At 47.3% G+C, this 17,514-nt stretch overlaps 1 protein-coding gene across 1 annotated transcript in view; it reads left to right on the top strand.

The window, feature by feature from the left end:
• Positions 1-1,556: 1,556 nt before the first annotated feature.
• LOC124718731 (synaptic vesicle glycoprotein 2A-like) overlaps positions 1,557-17,514 on the top strand; it is a 153,261-nt gene continuing 137,303 nt past the window's right edge. Inside the window, exons 1-2 of the mRNA XM_047244348.1 lie at positions 1,557-1,566; positions 1,653-1,826. Of these exons, the coding sequence (XP_047100304.1) occupies positions 1,557-1,566; positions 1,653-1,826 (184 nt within the window). The remainder of the gene's footprint in view (positions 1,567-1,652; positions 1,827-17,514) is intronic.

Below are 17,514 nucleotides of genomic sequence, written 5' to 3'. Positions count from 1 at the left end.
GCGCACGAACGATGAGACACAGCATCTCCCAGGTAGCGATGAAGTGGCGATTTCCCCCTACAACCATTCCAGCCGAGTGTACCGTGAACACCAGGAATCCGGTAAAACGTCAACTCTCCGACATTGCTGCGGCCGGAAAAAGATCCTGCAAGAACGGGACCAAAGACGACAGAAGAGAATCGTTCAACGTGACAGAAGTTAAACCCTTCCGCAAATTGCTGCAGATTTCAATGCTGGGCCATCAACAAGTGTCAGCGTGCGAACCATTCCATGAAATATCATCGATATAGGCTTTTGGAGCCGAAGGCAGACTCGTGTACCCTTGCTGACTGCACGACACAAAGCTTTACGCCTCGCCTGGGCCCATCAACACCAACACTGAACTGTTGATGACTGGAAACATGGTGCCTGGTCGAATGAGCCTCGTTTTAAATTGTATTGAGCGGATGGACGTGTATGGCTATGGAGGCAATCTCATGAATCCACGGACCCTGCTTGTTGGCAGGGCATTGTTCAACCTGGTGGATGGGATATGTGCAGTTGGAGTGATATGGGACATCTCATACGTCTACATACGACTCTTCTGTCTGAACACCTGCGTCCATTCATTACCATTGTGCACTCCGGCGGGCTTGGTCAATTCTAGCAGAACAGTGCGACACTCCACAGGTCCAGAGTTGCTACAGAGTGGCTCCAGGAACAGTCCACTTCCGCTGCGCACCAATATCACCAGACATGAACATTATTGAGCGTACATCTACATCATCTACATCTACATTTACACTCCGCAAGCCACCCAACTGTGGGTGGCGGAGGGCACTTTACGTGCCACTGTCATTACCTCCCTCTCCTGTTCCAGTCGCGTATGGTTCGTGGGAAGAACGACTGACAGCCTCCGTGCGCGCTCTAATCTCTCTAATTTTACATTCGTGATCTCCTCGGGAGGTAGAAGTAGGGGGAAGCAATATATTCGATACCTCATCCAGAAACGCACCCTCTCGAAACCTGGACAGCACGCTACACCACGATGCAGAGCGCCTCTCTTGCAGAGTCTGCCACTTGAGTTTGCTAAACATCTCCGTAACGCTATCACCCTTACCAAATAACCCTGTGACGAAACGCGCCGCTCTTCTTTGGATTGGAGCGTATCTGGGATGCCTTGCAACGTGCTGTTCAGAAGAGACCTCCACCCCCTCTTACGGATTTATGGACAGCCCTGAAGGATTCATGGTGTCAATTCCCTGCGGTACTACACACATTAGCCGAGTCCATGCCACGATGTGTTCCGACACTTTTGCGTGCTAAACGATATTAGCCAGGTGTACCAGTTTCTTTTGCTCTTCAATGTAGTTCAGTAATTGTCACCCTCTATGTATTTGATATTGCTGTGGTTCAGTTCCAGCGTCTTCTAGAAATGTATTTTTCATTGAATTTTTCAGCGTAAATAAATGATTAAGTCCACTGCCGCTCTTTGTTTCTGTAATTTCACAGCATTTGCTTTTTACTTAGATGGGATACTTTTATCAGCACTACCCTCAAGGTGGTAGATTGAAAATATGTCTTTGGGTACTGTCGATGATCCACGTTTTGATGCTTTCCATTTGTGAAGTTGTCATTTTTCATGTGATGCTCGCCGTCTGTTGCATCGGCAGACGAGGAACGCGGGGAGACTGGCGCAGGGGTGTACAAGATACGTTCCGAAGATGACGCCGACCTGGGGTCGGGGAAGGACTGGCAGCGGCTGTCCAACGGGGCGCAACATGGCGGCGCAGTGGGGCCAGCCGAGGGCACTGCCACACCTTTCGAAGAGGCCGTCGCCTTGACAGGTGGGTGCAGCGCCAGGCGTCACACACTGTGGGACCAAACTACATTCACCATAAGAATACACCTTATGATGTAAACAAACACAAACGGCATGATTGGTCAGAAGCCGTAGCACACGTACACTAGTGTTGTTACACTCTTGGAAGTAGGTCCTAGTTACAGGGACAGGCAAAATAATGTGAACATTCTTAGTAATGGAATAGTTATGTTTGACGGGCAACAACGCAGATGAGGTACATGTCGTGCTGGACTGCGCGTGTTCAGTACGGACCAGGCATCAGTGCATGTCGTTTACTGGTATTGCACACTTCGTATCTGCGTCCACAGCTCGAGGTCTAGTGGCTAGCGTTGCTACCTCTTGATTCACGGGGTCTCGGGTTCAATTCCCGACCGGGTTGGGGATTTTCTTTGCCCGGGCACTGGGCGTTTGTGTTGTCGTCATCATTTCATTATGGTGACAGTGGCTAGACTGGACTGTGCAGAAATTGGACAGTGTAAAAATTGGGACTTTGTATGAGCGCTCATAACCACGCAGTTGAGCGCCCCACAAAGCAAACATCATCATCATTCGTAACTGCATTCAGAGACCGAGGTCCACGTGCAATGACAGATGTAACAGAGTTTCAAAGAGGGCAGATTGTGGGGCCGCGATTAGCTGGAGCATCAGTAACCAAGACAGCCAACTTATTGAATGTTTCGAGAGCAACTGTTGCAGTAGTCATGACGGCCTAGATAAAACGTGGGAAGATATCATCGTGTAAACGTAATACTGGACGCGAATCAAAGCTAAATGACAGAGATCGTCGTACGCTAACACGAATTGTCTTGTCTCAAAACAACACAAAACAACTGCTGCTAAAGTGACTGCGGAGCTCAATAGCCATCATCCAGACCCCATATCTATCGACAGTGTCCGCCGAGAACTCCATAAATCGAATATTCGTGGACGAGCTGCTATAACGAAACCATCAGTGACGATACCCAGTGCAAGCGTAAAACGTGGTATCAGGAGCATAAATCTTGGACGGCTGATCAGTGGAAACACGTCTTATGCTTCTACGAATCAACGTTTGCGTCATTTACAACATCAGGCCGGGTTCAAATCTGGAGAGCGCCAAAAGAAGCCTACAACCCTGACTGCTCGATTCCAACGTTTAATCATGGAGGTGGAAGTATGATGGTGGGAGCAGCCGTATCATGGTATTCTGCTGGCCCTACCATTACTCTCAAAGGCCGTGTTACGGACAACAATTATATGAACACATTAGGTGATCAGATGCACCTGGTGATTCAAATTTTGTTCCCTAACAGTGATGCCACATTTCAGGACGATAATGCACCCATTCACACAGCCAGGACGGTACAGTGTGGCATGAGGAGCATGCAGCTGAACTGCAGCGTCTTCCCTGGCCAGCATAGTCCCCAGACTTGAACATTATCGAACCCTTGTGGTCGGTATTGGAGCGCAGACTCCGGAGCAGATTTCCGCCTCCCTCGTCACTACCGGGGTTAGAAGAGGTTCTAATCGAGGATTGGCACAACATTCCACTGGAAACTACACAATCATTATATACCAGTATTCTAAGGAGAATCGCAGCTGTATTACGGGCAAATGGGGGTCCAACCCCTTATTAATAAACCATCCCAAAGTATGTACAGGTGTTCACATTATTTCGCCTATATTCTGTATGTGCAGGATATCTTATTACTAAGTTACGTTAAACGAAACTAAGACATTCTTATATATTCACAGCCATCAATGTTTTTCTTAGTCACGCTTTAACTGTGTAGGTTTTGTTACAAAAATCGTGTACAGACACACTGTTGTGCTCCGAATTGCGCGCTGCTAAAACGCAGTATGAAAATGGCTGAGGCTGTTTCCTGCTCCGTAGTGAAATATGCGTGTCGAACGCAGTTAAAAACTGGCGAGAAATAGGTTGTACTTAATTTTTTTCATAAATTTACAGGAAAAATCGGCATTGAAGGTTTCCGAGGCACTATATTTGATACAGTTGAGGTACAAAGCAAGAAGGGAAAGCAGAAAGGTGGAAGGAGTATATAAAGGGTCTATACAGGGGCGATGTACTTGAGGACAATACTATGGAAATGGAAGAGGATGTAGATGAAGATGAAATGGGAGATACGATACTACGCGAAGAGTTTGACAGAGCACTGAAAGATCTGAGTCGAAACAAGGCCCCGGGATTATACAACATTCCATTAGAACTACTGATGGCCTTGGGAGAGCCAGTCCTGACAAAACTCTACCAGCTGGCGATCAAGATGTATGAGACAGGTGAAATACCCTCAGACTTCAAGAAGAATATAATAATTCCAATCCCAAAGAAAGCAGGTGTTGACAGATGTGAAAATTACCGAACTATCAGTTTAATAAGCCACAGATGCAAAATACTAAGGCGAATTCTTTACAGACGACTGGAAAAACTGATAGAAGCCGACCTCGGGGAAGATCAGTTTGGATTCCGTGGAAATGTTCGAACACGTGAGGCAATATTGACCTCACGATTTATCTTAGAAGAAAGATTAAGAAAAGGCAAACCTACGTTTCTAGCATTTGTAGAATTAGACGAAGCTATTGACAATGTTGACTGGCATACTCTCTTTCAAATCCTAAAGGTGCCAGGGGCAAAATACAGGGAGTGAAAGGCTATTTACAATTTGTACAGAAACCAGATGGCAGTTATAAGAGTCGAGGGGCACGAAAGGGAAGCAGTGGTTGGGAAGGGATTGAGACAGGGTTGTAGCCTACCCCCGATGTTATTCAATCTGTATATTGAGCAAGCAGTAAAGGAACAAAAGAAAAATTCGGAGTAGAAAGAAAGAATGTGTGTCAAATCTTATGGGACATAATTGCTAAGGTCATCAGTCCCTAAACTTACACACTATTTAACCTAAATTATCCGAAGGACAAACACACACACCCTTGCCCGAGGGAGGACTCGAACCTCCGCCGGGATCAGCCGCACAGTCCATGACTGCAGGGCCCTAGACCGCTCGGCTAATCCCGCGCGGCAATGCGGAGTAGGTATTAAAATCCATGGGAAAGAAATAAAAACTTTGAGGTTCGCCGATGACACTGTAATTCTGTCAGAGACAGCAAAGGACTTGGAAGAGCAGTTGAACGGAATGGACAGTGTCTTGAAAGGAGGATACAAGATGAACATCAACAAAAGCAAAACGAGGACAATGGAATGTAGTCGAATTAAGTCGGGTGATGCTGAGGGAATTAGATTAGTAATGTAGTAAAGAAGTTTTGCTATTTGGCGAGCAAAATAACTGATGATGGTCGAAGTAGAGAGGGTATAAAATGTATACTGGCAATGGCAAGGAAAGCGTTTCTGAAGAAGAGAAATTTGTTAACATCGAGTATAGATTTAAGTGTCGGGAAGTTGTTTCTGAAAGTATTTGTATGGAAGTGAAACATGGACAGTAAATAGTTTGGACAGGAAGAGATTAGAAGCTTTCGAAATATGGTGCTACAGAAGAATGCTGAAGATTAGATGGGTAGATCACATAACTAATGAGGAGTTATTGAATAGAATTGGGGAGGAGTTTGTGGCACAACTTGACATGAAGAAGGGACCGGTTGGTAGGACATGTTCTGAGGCATCAGGGGATCACAAATTTAGCGGTGAAGGGCAGTGCAGAGGGTAAAAGTCGTAGAGGGAGACCAAGAGATTAATACACTAAGCAGATTCAGAAGGATGTAGGTTGCAGTAGGTACTGGGAGATGAAGAACCTTGCACAGGATAGAGTAACATGGAGAGCTGCATCAAACCAGTCTCAGGACTGAAGACCAGAACAACAGAGGTACAAATAGTCAATGGATATAACACGGAATCGGTATCGTAGTGGGGTGTTAATCTGGTGAAGCTCATGTATCGCTGGTTAAAATCTCACCTTGGTTACCTTTCGTTTTTCGTTCAATTTGAAATACCAAAATCTCGTAATTGTAAATTTCATCATCATCTCTTTATGAATAATGCACTCTTCTTGTTTCTAATTACATACTGCACGCGAAAGTTCTGTTTTCATTTCAAATAAAAATTCTTAACGTTCGATATTTTATGAAAGATTGTTAAAAAAGGCCTGCTTAAATTAAGAAAACATAACAAATTAATTTTTAGGACAAAAATATAAAACCAAATATTCTTTATTTGGGCTATGACCATTTTATACCGCAGATGTAGTCTCACACAAACCAGAGTGGTAAATGTCGTAAAAACATTAAAAACGATCATTTTCTCAGCATCGAGTACGCCATACAAATGCTGCATTTTTACTTTTGCTACTGTACCATTACAATATGATCCCAACAGAACTCATATCGAACGAAGTTAAGGGATTTGTCGTGAGAAATAACCGACCGTCAAACTGCCAGATGTACTGGTACTAACCCAAGCAGGTTTTTTACATGTCACTGAAGAACGCTAGTGGTATATAGAACGTTTCTTCATAAAAAAAGAAGGGAAAATACGGCGCATTTGTGGCTTCGTGGTTTCTGTTGTTGATGGACTCGTTATCAACGTAGCAGGTGACAGTTCCAGATATAAAATCTATTTTTCCGATTCACATAAGGAAGACGCTAATGGATCACCAGACGACTGATGTAATTAATACCTTGAGTGGCGTTGGCATTCAAAAGTACGGTGAAATCCGTGCAGTATGCTATTGCATCACACAAAGCTCGCTCAGAAAAATTACCCTGTGTTTAAGCAGCAATTTTCATCACTCTTGTTTGTACACTACTGGCCATTGAAATTGCTACACCACGAAGATGACGTGCTACAGACGCGAAATTTAACCGACAGGAAGAAGATGCTGTGATATGCAAATGATTAGCTTTTCAGAGAAATCACACACCTACAACGTGCTGACATAAGCAAAGTTCCCAACCGATTTCTCATACACAGACAGCAATTGACTGGCGTTGCCTGGTGAAAGGTTGTTGTGATGCCTCGTGTAAGGAGTAGAAATGCGTACCATCACGATTCCGACTTTGATAAAGGTCGAATTGTTGCCTATCGCGACTGCCGTTTATCGTATCGCGACATTGCTGCTCGCGTTGGTCGAGACCCAATGACTGTTAGCAGTGGGTCCAGGAGGGTAATACGAAACGCCGTGCTGGATTCCAACTGCCTCGTATCACTAGCAGTCGAGATGACAGGCATCTTATCCCCATGGCTGTAATGGAACGTGCAGCCACGTCTCGATCCCTGAGTCAACAGATGGGGATGTTTGCAAGACAACAACCATCTACACGAACAGTTCGACGACGTTTGCAGCAGCACGGACTATCAGCTCGGAGACCGTGGCTGCGGTTACCCTTGACGCTGCATCACAGACAGGAGCGCCTGCGATGGTGTACTCAGCGACGAACCTGGGTGCACGAATGGCGAAACGTCATTTTTTCGGATGTGTAGCGACGCTGCAGCTCGCCGTGTGTGTGTGTGCTGTGCGCGTGTGTCAGTGCAGTGGTGTGCGGTCGCAATTACTTTACGCGACGTTGGTGTAGTTCCGCGCCCAGCCTCTAGAGGCGCTGTGTTTTCTATCTTTTATATACGTTCGGTTTATTGTTATTATTCCTTGTTTTTTTTGAGTTAGTAGTAGTTCCTTGCCTCCTGACTTGTGTGGACGAGTACTGTTTCCTCTCCTAATTACGGAAGTTTTCCGAGGATTAAGGATACTCTGTATAGGCCGGAAGCAAATTTTATAGCTCCGATCTGTCCATGCATGCCGGGCGTCGCAAGATACGCGCTCGCAATAAAGTTATTGTTACTCAACTGAAGGTCTTCATTTTTCCGAATCACGTTAAGCAAAGGTCGGACAGCCACCAGTTTAGCTGTACCCGACAAGTAGTGACCCCGACGTGATTCAAGCAGAGACCGACGTGATTAAGAAGAAGCAGCCGCGAGCTACGTAAGTAACGAGCACATAATGACCGAACAGCAGGCCGTCTCCAGGATTGCAGTCCGTTTGCCGCCGTTCTGGCCCGACAACCCGGTACTCTGGTTCGCGCAGGCAGAGGCAAGTTTTAGCTGCGCTGGAATAACGGTCGAAGCAACTAAATTTGCGCTGATTGTGAGCCAACTCGACCAACGTTATGCAGCCGAGGTGCAGGACATAATCACAGCACCACCCGAGGCTGGAGCTTATGCCAGGCTAAAATCAGAGATGATTCGACGGGTGGCCGCGTCACAAGAGGACCGGATACGTCAGGTTCTGACACAGGAAGAAATTGGCGACAGGAAGCCTTCTCAATACCTGCGACATCTACGCAGCAAAGTTGACACCGTTACTGTGCCAGACAGTCTGCTCAGAACACTGTGGAGCAGTAGGTTGCCGCCGCAAATAAAAGCCATAATCGCCTCACAAACGGACATGCCGCTGGATGATGTGGCGCAGCTAGCAGACCGGATTCAGGACGCGATCACACCGGCTCCGGTCAGCGCAGTCGCGGCGTTGGACAACAGTGCAAACAGTACCGCGTCTGTAGCACGAGCCGACCATGATTCTCTCGCTGCCAAGGTTGAGCTTTTGTGCACCCAGGTCAGTGCGCTGCTGGCACGTGACGACGACAATAATAGAAGAAGCCGATACAGACGGCGGCGTTCGAGAAGCAGATCTTCCGGCGGTACTACCACTCCGCAAGGCGAGGTACCGTTGTGCTGGTACCACCGACGATTCGGCGATCAGGCAAGGAAGTGCACATCGCCATGCTCGCACCCAAACGCCACCGGCGGTCGACAATAGGCGCAACCGACTGCCAGTTATCCTCCAAGCGCCTGTTCGTTACCGATAGGAGTTCCGGCGTTAAGTTTTTAATAGACACGGGGTCGGACCTGAGTATCATACCACGAACAGCCATACATCGTTGCCGGCCGCCAACTGCCTTCCGTCTGACGGCTGCCAACAATTCTTCCATCGCAACATATGGCACACAGAGGATGGAGCTTAATCTCGGCCTACGTCGCGCGTACGGGTGGAATTTTACAGTGGCTGACGTCACGGAGGCGATCGTCGGGGCTGATCTTCTCGCACACTGCCACCTGCTGCCGGACGTCGCGAACGCACGCTTGGTAGACAGCGTCACTGGCTTAGCAGTCACGGGTTTCCGTCGCGACACCGCAACGCACAGTGCCAAGTTGGTCCATGCTACGGAGGGTGAGTACACTGAATTACTGCTTAACTATCCGAACTTGACCAGGCCGCCCGGCGCTCCCAGGTTCATACCACATGACACGGTGCATCACATTCAAACGACGGACGGTCCCCCAGTAGCATGCCGACCTAGGCGTCTCGCTCCGGACCGATTGAAGATAGCGAAGGCAGAATTTGACGCCATGATTCGCGAGGGCATAATGCGGCCATCTAAGAGCCCGTGGTCCTCCGCATTACATCTTGTTCCGAAGAAGGGTGGAGCTTGGCGCCCATGCGGTGACTACCGTGCGCTTAACGCGCGAACAGTGCCGGACAGATATCCCGTTCCGTTACTGAGGGATTATAATCACGCTTTACATGGTGCCACGGTGTTCACAGTTCTGGACTGCGCTAAAGCGTATACACAGATTCCGGTGGCCAATGACGACATTCCAAAGACTGCAATAATAACGCCTTTCGGTTTATTTGAAAGCAAATTTATGACTTTCGGTTTACGCAATGCCGCTCAGACCTGGCAAAGGTTTATAGACTCGGTTCTCCAGGGGCTGCTGTTCTGTTTCGCCTACCTGGACGATGTGTTAGTGTTCTCTGCTGACCACGATCGACACCGACAACATCTGCGAGAGATTTTCGAGCGGTTGGAGCGTTACGGTGTCGTCTTGAACGTGGACAAGTGTGTTTTTGGGCAGTCAGAGGTGACATTTCTTGGCCATAAGATTTCTGCTGAAGGCTCTCTTCCTCTGTCCGAGAAGGTGGACGCTATCTTGCAGCTACCCCGACCAACTACGATCAAAGAATTACGTCGTTTTTTGGGGATGCTCAATTTTTATCGACGACACCTTCCTCACGCTGCGGAGCTGCAGGAACCTTTGACGGCGGCATTATCGGGCCCTAAAGTAAATGGCAAGTCTCTGGTACAGTGGACAGAGGACATGTGTTCTGCGTTCGAGGCAACAAAGAGGAGCATGGCCGACGCTGCGCTTCTCGCACACCCACGGCTCGACGCGCCATTAGCAATTGTCGTAGATGCGAGCCAGACGGCGATCGGTGCCGCGTTACAACAATGGTCCGACAACGCATGGCAGCCACTGGCGTATTATTCCCACAAGCTTTCGCCTGCACAGAGAAAATGGAGCACATATGACCGTGAGCTCCTGGCAGTATACCAGGCAGTGAAATATTTTCGCCCCCAAGTGGAAGCGCGAACTTTCACGATATATACAGACCACAAGCCACTCACGTTCGCCTTCCGTCGGAATAGTGTCAACTGCTCTCCCCGTCAATTTCATCACCTTGAGTTCGTGGCCCAGTTTACTACCGACATTAGACATATTTCTGGGATCGACAACATTGTTGCGGATTGCCTTTCACGGATCAGCAGTGTTTCCAGTACCATAGACTTTCCTGCACTGGCACAGGCACAGAGAGACGACGAAGAACTCCTTGCCTATGTCAAAGACACGGCTTCCGCATTGCAACTGAAACTCGTTGATGTTCCGGGGGAAGATACACAGCTATACTGCGACGTTTCTCGCGGCCGACCTCGTCCCTTTCTGACGCCGGCTTTTAGAAGACAAGCCTTTGATATAGTACATGGATTGTGCCATCCCGGGGTACGCCCGACATTCCGCCTAGTATCGCAACGTTTCGTGTGGCCAGGCATGCAAAAAGACTGCCGCGAGTGGGTCCAATCTTGTCTTCAGTGCCAACGCTGCAAGATTAACCGCCATGTACACGCACCGATCGGCGATTTTCCGGATACCACCGCCCGCTTTGCCCACGTTCATTTAGATGTAGTCGGACCACTTCCACCTTCGAACGGGCAAAGATATCTGTTTACAATGATCGACCGTTTTACACGTTGGCCGGAGGCAGTGCCGGTGGATAATATCACAGCAGACACATTAGCTTCCGCTTTTGCAATGACTTGGTTGGCAAGATTTGGATGCCCACTACTGACCGCGGACGGCAATTTGAATCAGACCTGTTCTCACAGCTGGCCAAGTTTTGTGGTTACACCCACCATAAGACCACAAGTTATCACCCAGCAAGCAACGGAATGATCGAACGCTGCCACCGTTGTTTGAAGGCCGCGCTGATGTGCCACGAAGAAACCTGGACAACCGCACTACCAGTGGTCTTGTTAGGCTTACGGACGACTTTCAAACCAGACCTGGGGTCGTCAGCGGCAGAACTGGTTTATGGAGAAACACTGCGCCTTCCTGGTGACTTTGTAGACGCTGATGCCACAGAGACAGTGTCTACTGGCCAGTCGGATTTCTTGCGACGATTGAGGGACCATGTATCAAAGATTCGCCCTCCGAAAGCCACACGTCATGGCAAGCCGCCCACTTTCGTGCACCAGGACCTGGAACAATGTCGTCACGTCATGCTCCGCACTGAGGGCGTTAAACCACCTCTACAAGCTCCTTATTCTGGTCCATATGAAGTGCTACGGCGCGGTGCCCACACCATGGATATCCTAGTGAACGGCAAAACTACGAATGTCGCGTTGAATCGGGTTAAACCTGCGTATGTTTTTCCTGACACCCCACTAGCAGCACCTCGTCGCAGGCATTCACCTACCGCTGTTCCAGACACTGACGCCACATCTCCGGCGCCGGCTCTTCAACATCCGCCGCCCAACGCAGCACAACATCCACCTCCTGACGTTGTTCCTCCTCCTCCGACGAGGACGACCCGTTCTGGACGTCGGGTGCACTTTCCGGCGCGGTATCTCGACGCCGACGCTCCGCTTCCGCCCGGGGGGCTGATGTAGCGACGCTGCAGCGCGCTAATTCAAGCTCGCCGTGTGTGTGTGTGTGCTGTGCGCGTGTGTCAGTGCAGTGGTGTGCGGTCGCAATTACTTTACGCGACGTTGGTGTAGTTCCGCGCCCAGCCTCTAGAGGCGCTGTGTTTTCTATCTTTTATATACGTTCGGTTTATTGTTATTATTCCTTGTTTTTTTTGAGTTAGTAGTAGTTCCTTGCCTCCTGACTTGTGTGGACGAGTACTGTTTCCTCTCCTAATCACGGAAGTTTTCCGAGGATTAAGGATACTCTGTATAGGCCGGAAGCAAATTTTATAGCTCCGATCTGTCCATGCATGCCGGGCGTCGCAAGATACGCGCTCGCAATAAAGTTATTGTTACTCAACTGAAGGTCTTCATTTTTCCGAATCACGTTAAGCAAAGGTCGGACAGCCACCAGTTTAGCTGTACCCGACAGATGAATCCAGGTTCTGTTTACAGCATCATGATGGTCGCATCCGTGTTTGGCGACATCGCGGTGAACGCACGTTGGAAACGTGTATTCGTCATCGCCATACTGGCGTATCACCCGGCGTGATGGTATGGGGTGCCATTGGTTACACATCTCAGTCACCTCTTGTTCGCATTGACGGCACTTTGAACAGTGGACGTTACATTTCAAATGTGTTAGGACCCGTGGCTCTACCCTTCATTCGATGCTTGTGAAACCCTACATTTCAGCAGGATAACGCACGACCACATGTTGCAGGTTCTGGATACAGAAAATGTTCGAAAGCTGCCCTGGCCAGGACATTCTCCAGGTCTCTCACCAACTGAAAACGTCTGGTCAATGGTTGCCGAGCAACTGGCTCGTCACAATACGCCAGTCACTACTCTTGATGAGCTGTGGTATCGTGTTGAAGCTGCATGGGCAGCTGTTCTGTACACGCCATCCAAGCCCTGTTTGACTCAATGCCCAGGCGTATGAAGGCCGTTATTACGACCAGAGGTGGTTGTTCTGGATACTGAGGATCTATGCACCCAAATTGCGTGAAAATGTAATCACATGTCAGTTCTAGTATAATATATTTGTCCGTGAATACCCGTTTATCATCTGCATTTCTTCTTGGTGTAGCAATTTTAAGGGCCGGTAGTGTAATTAGAATACTATTTTAGGTGAGAACGAGAGCATTTTATGCTTTCCGTCTGGTCACCTACGGAGCACGCGGTACTGCCGGAATTTTGTCGAATGTTATTTCATTCTCTTTAAAAGTTAAATGACGTTCGAAGCTATATTGTTTCTCTGTTCGTCTCTTTTTACATCTGAACTGCAACAGCTCACATAATTACAGGTTAGTAGGACCATCTGGCTGCCAGTGCTGTCCGAATTAAATTCGCCGCATTATCGCTCAGACTATGTGCGTGTAACACAGCATAAAACGGGTGCTTATGGTCGTACGTGACTGTACTGTACACAGCTCGCCTTCCGTTCCACGTGGAGAGAAACACAATGAAATTCAAGCCACACGCGGAGGAATACATGATGTAATGGTTACATAAGGTTGATTCTTATGATGCACACAGTATAGCTGAGAGTCACTCTGGAACAAGCGTGTGTGCATATGCACATCAAGCTAAATACCGTTTAACACCACCAATAACATGTATAACGGTCTTAATATGGCAAGGATGAGCATCCATGAGTTTCTAGAGGTGCAGCATATCTAGCTGAAGGTAATCATCCACTGATGGATCCCGTAGTGCTACTAAAGGTGAGAAACTTGTTTGCTGGTTTCATCCAGTGTTCCATATTTTCCTTGATGTTAATAGAGGAATGTGCCCAAAACGGTGCCCTCCCACTTTTAGTTTTAAAAAAAATAGAAAATAATAAAAATTTTATTATTTGCATGCCCAGGTAACTGTGTGCATTTAACCACCACTTAGTGCGCTGGCCTTGGATCGAATCTGCCGTCCATTACTGTCCATGATCGGTGTGCCAGCCTGCCTGTAAGTGATTTTTAGGCAGTTTCCCACATACTACTACGTGAATGCCTGGCTGGTACCCAAGCCCCATCTCAGTTACATGATTTGCAGACCCTTAGAAAACCTTCAAATCAAATGGCTCCAAGCACTACGAGACAGAACATCTGAGGTCATCAGTCCCCTAGACTTAGAACTACCTAAACCTAACCAACCTAAGGACATCACCCACATCCATGCTCGAGGCAGTATTCGAACCTGCGACCGTAGCAACAGCGCGGTTCCGGACCGAAGCGCTTAGAACCGCTCGGCCACAGCGGCTGGCAGATAACCTTCACTCAGTTCCAAATACACTGACGGGAAAAAGCACAACACTAAGAAAGAGTTGTTCGATATAAACAACAATTGATAGGTGTGTTTCTACATGTAAAAGATGATATTTATTCAAAGTTTGCCCCAATCGCACCACTATTAGGATGCATATGTAACGGTCGTAAACGCTACATACCTTTGAGATTGCACTTGGCGAACTGTTGGACAAAAATGCCTTTAAGGCGACAAGGACTCCATTATCAGCACATCGATGGCTTTGAACGACGTCATGTATTGGGGCTATGAGATGCTGGATGTTGCTTCTGCGATACTTCACAAAGACATGTCAGGAATGGAGCACTGTACGTGATTGCTGGCTGCAGTGGCCACGAAAAAGTACGGTTGCAAGAAGACCAGCTTCCGAGAGGAGAGAAAGTCGTGCTCGGCGTATGGCGGTGGCGCATCGTACTCCATCTGCAGCAATAGTTGGCACCACAGTGACAGAGCGAACTCTTGCAAATTGGTTACTTCAAGAACAGCTCCGACACAGACGCTATGTAGCGTGCGTTCCACTGACCCCAAAACAACGCCATTTGAGACTTCAGTGGTGTCAAACGAGAGCTCATTGGAGAGCTGGGTGTTTTCTGATGGAAGCTGGTATTGCCTTTGTGCCAGTGATGGCCGTGTGCTGGTTAAATTTAGGTCAGTTGAGGGCTTGCAACCAACCAACCTGCACCGAGCGAGGTGGCGCAGTGGTTAGCACACTGGACTCGTATTCGGGAGGACGACGGTTCAATCCCGTCTCCGGCCATCCTGATTTAGGTTTTCCGTGATTTCCCTAAATCGCTTCAGGCAAATGCCGGGATGGTTCCTTTGAAGGGGCACGGCCGATTTCCTTCCACATCCTTCCCTCACCCGAGCTTGCGCTCCGTCTCTAATGACCTCGTTGTCGACGGGACGTTAAACACTAATCTCCTCCTCCTCCAACCAACCTGCCTGCATGCATGCTAGGCACACAGGAGCTACACCTGCTATTTCGTATGACAGCAGCAGCATTCTCGTGGTTATACCACGCTCCCAGACTGCAAATTTGTACGTCACTCTGCTGATTCTACATACTGTGCTGCCGTTCATGGATAGCATTCCAGTGGGTGTTTTCCAAGAGGATAACGCTCGCCCACATACCGATGTTGTATCCCAACATGCTCTACAGAGCGCCGACATGTTGCCTCGGCCTGCACGATCACCAGATCTGTCTCCAATAAAGCATATGTGTGACATCATTGGACGATAACACGAGCATTAACTGTAAAAATATGGCGTTTCAGTCTTTGATCGCTATTCTTTATATTCAATTGCCGGTTTCGGGCTAGCTGCCCATCTTCATATCAGTTAGACAAAGTTAAAAATATAATTAACAAGTGAGATACAGTTAGTGATAGAAATATCTTAGTTTACAAAAAGAAATTTTGGAACGTATTAAATGCCAGCATACCATATATTTCAGTTACAGAGTAACTTGTCAGTACAGAACAATCGGTACGCTGTCATTACTAAAGTAAATTTTAATCTGTTAAAACCTTATATCGCAGTTTTAGAGAAACCTGATTGGTAACAGTAAAAAGTGCCCTCTACCTATAACAATTGTGCATCTGTTATTATTTCACCGTACATATTAATGGCGAATATTCTTTTTAATAAAACAGTTTTTAAAGTAATAACATTTGAATAATCTTTTTTTGAGTGGACCCTGAAACAAAAAATTTACAGTAATTTAAAATCTCTTTATAAAGAAACATAAAATATAATTAAAATGTAAATATTCTTTCGAAAATGTGCGTTTCCTCTTCTTTGTTTTGATTGGTGGTGGAGAGGATTTCCCTACGTCAGAACGTATACAACGCCACGCCGAGTCCTCTTCCGCCGCGTCAGATGCACAATCGTTATAGGTAGAGGGCACTTTTTACTGCTACCAATCAGGTTTCTCATGTCTAGTTTTGATAAAAGCATAAACTGTCCTTGTACTGACAGATCAAGTCCAACAGCCATGGAACTCCATGTCACAAACTGACATCTGTCACATGTACAACACAATGTGTGCACGTTTGAATGCTTGCATTCAACATCCTAGTGGTTACGCCGACTATTAATGTACCAGCATTTCACATTTATATCGCACTTACATTAACCTGCATACATGTCCAAAGGAACTTTGCATCGTAGTTCAGAATAACACTGGCACTGCCATACTGTATGAAAGAGGCTGAAATCATATATTCCATTGAACAATCTGCTTTTGTGATAATTGAATACCACAGGCTAGATCACAGTCCTACGGCAACAGGGAGCAGTCATCAAACTGTTTCAAAAGGACCCAGGGTGGAAACCGTTCGCAGGCTCTTCGACAAATTCGAACTGACAAACAGCCTGGCTGATGGTCTAGCGGGGAATATTGGTCCAAGGCAAATTGTAGTTAGTCCTGACAACGTCGTCGTGCTTTCTGGAATTATTGTCAACACTCAATAAAGAAGATTTCCAGCAGAAACGTTTCAGCACGCAGAAAATGCTGAGACAGAGTCTAAGCACGTATCCATTCAAAATCCAAAGTCGCCATCCAATTTCAGGCTATGCGAAAGAGGACTGACTTCGCGAACCATATTCTCACAGCGACTGATAGCGAAGGATTTGATGTTGACTGCATCTGACTTACAGAGGAAGCGCATTTCCATCTAAATGACGTCGTGGATAAACAAAACTAGCGATTGTGGGGTTCCGAAAATCCCCATTTGTTTGGAGTGATACAACTGTGATCAACAGTGAACGTTATGTTACAATTTTGGAACAGTTTGTCGCCACACAGCTAGTGTTGGAGGATCAACCTCATCGCACCGAAGAGGTGTCTCGCTTTCTTCATGAATACCTAGGGAACAGAGTCACTGCATTGAATTATTGCTAATTTATTGGCGCAGGGAGACATTGGCCTCCATATTCGCCCGATGTAACCGCTTGCGACTACTTTTTGTGGGGCACGTGAAAAGACACTGTCTACCGGAACCATCCCACGATTTGTATGGCATCTGAATCCATACGAGGAGAAACGTGTGAAAACTCTTCCTCGCCGAACGGCGACCGTATTGGAGACTACAGATATTGTTACACGGTATTTGTGTGTAGTCGCGTGGTGGTGACCGTTTTTTTTTTATGTTGTTCCTGGCTGGATGAGGAGAGGGTGGTTTCCTCTCACTAAAACACGAAATGTACACGTGGTTAAAATACACTTTATTACAGGAACCAACTGGGTACTTAACTTCAATGAAGTCCAGTCTGTACTAATTTTTGAACCTTGTCCGTGTCCACGTCACAACCGTATACAATGAATGACGATCCCTCACAGCTAGCTAAGCTGCGAGGCGACGACTGTCACTGTGGAAGAGCACAGAGCGACGTACTGGTCTGCAATGCGATCT

This window comes from Schistocerca piceifrons, chromosome 10 (assembly GCF_021461385.2).
Source record: "Schistocerca piceifrons isolate TAMUIC-IGC-003096 chromosome 10, iqSchPice1.1, whole genome shotgun sequence".
Lineage (NCBI taxonomy): Eukaryota > Metazoa > Arthropoda > Insecta > Orthoptera > Acrididae > Schistocerca > Schistocerca piceifrons.
Note: the sequence above shows the minus strand (reverse complement) of the source record. Positions and strands in the feature narration are given on the sequence as shown.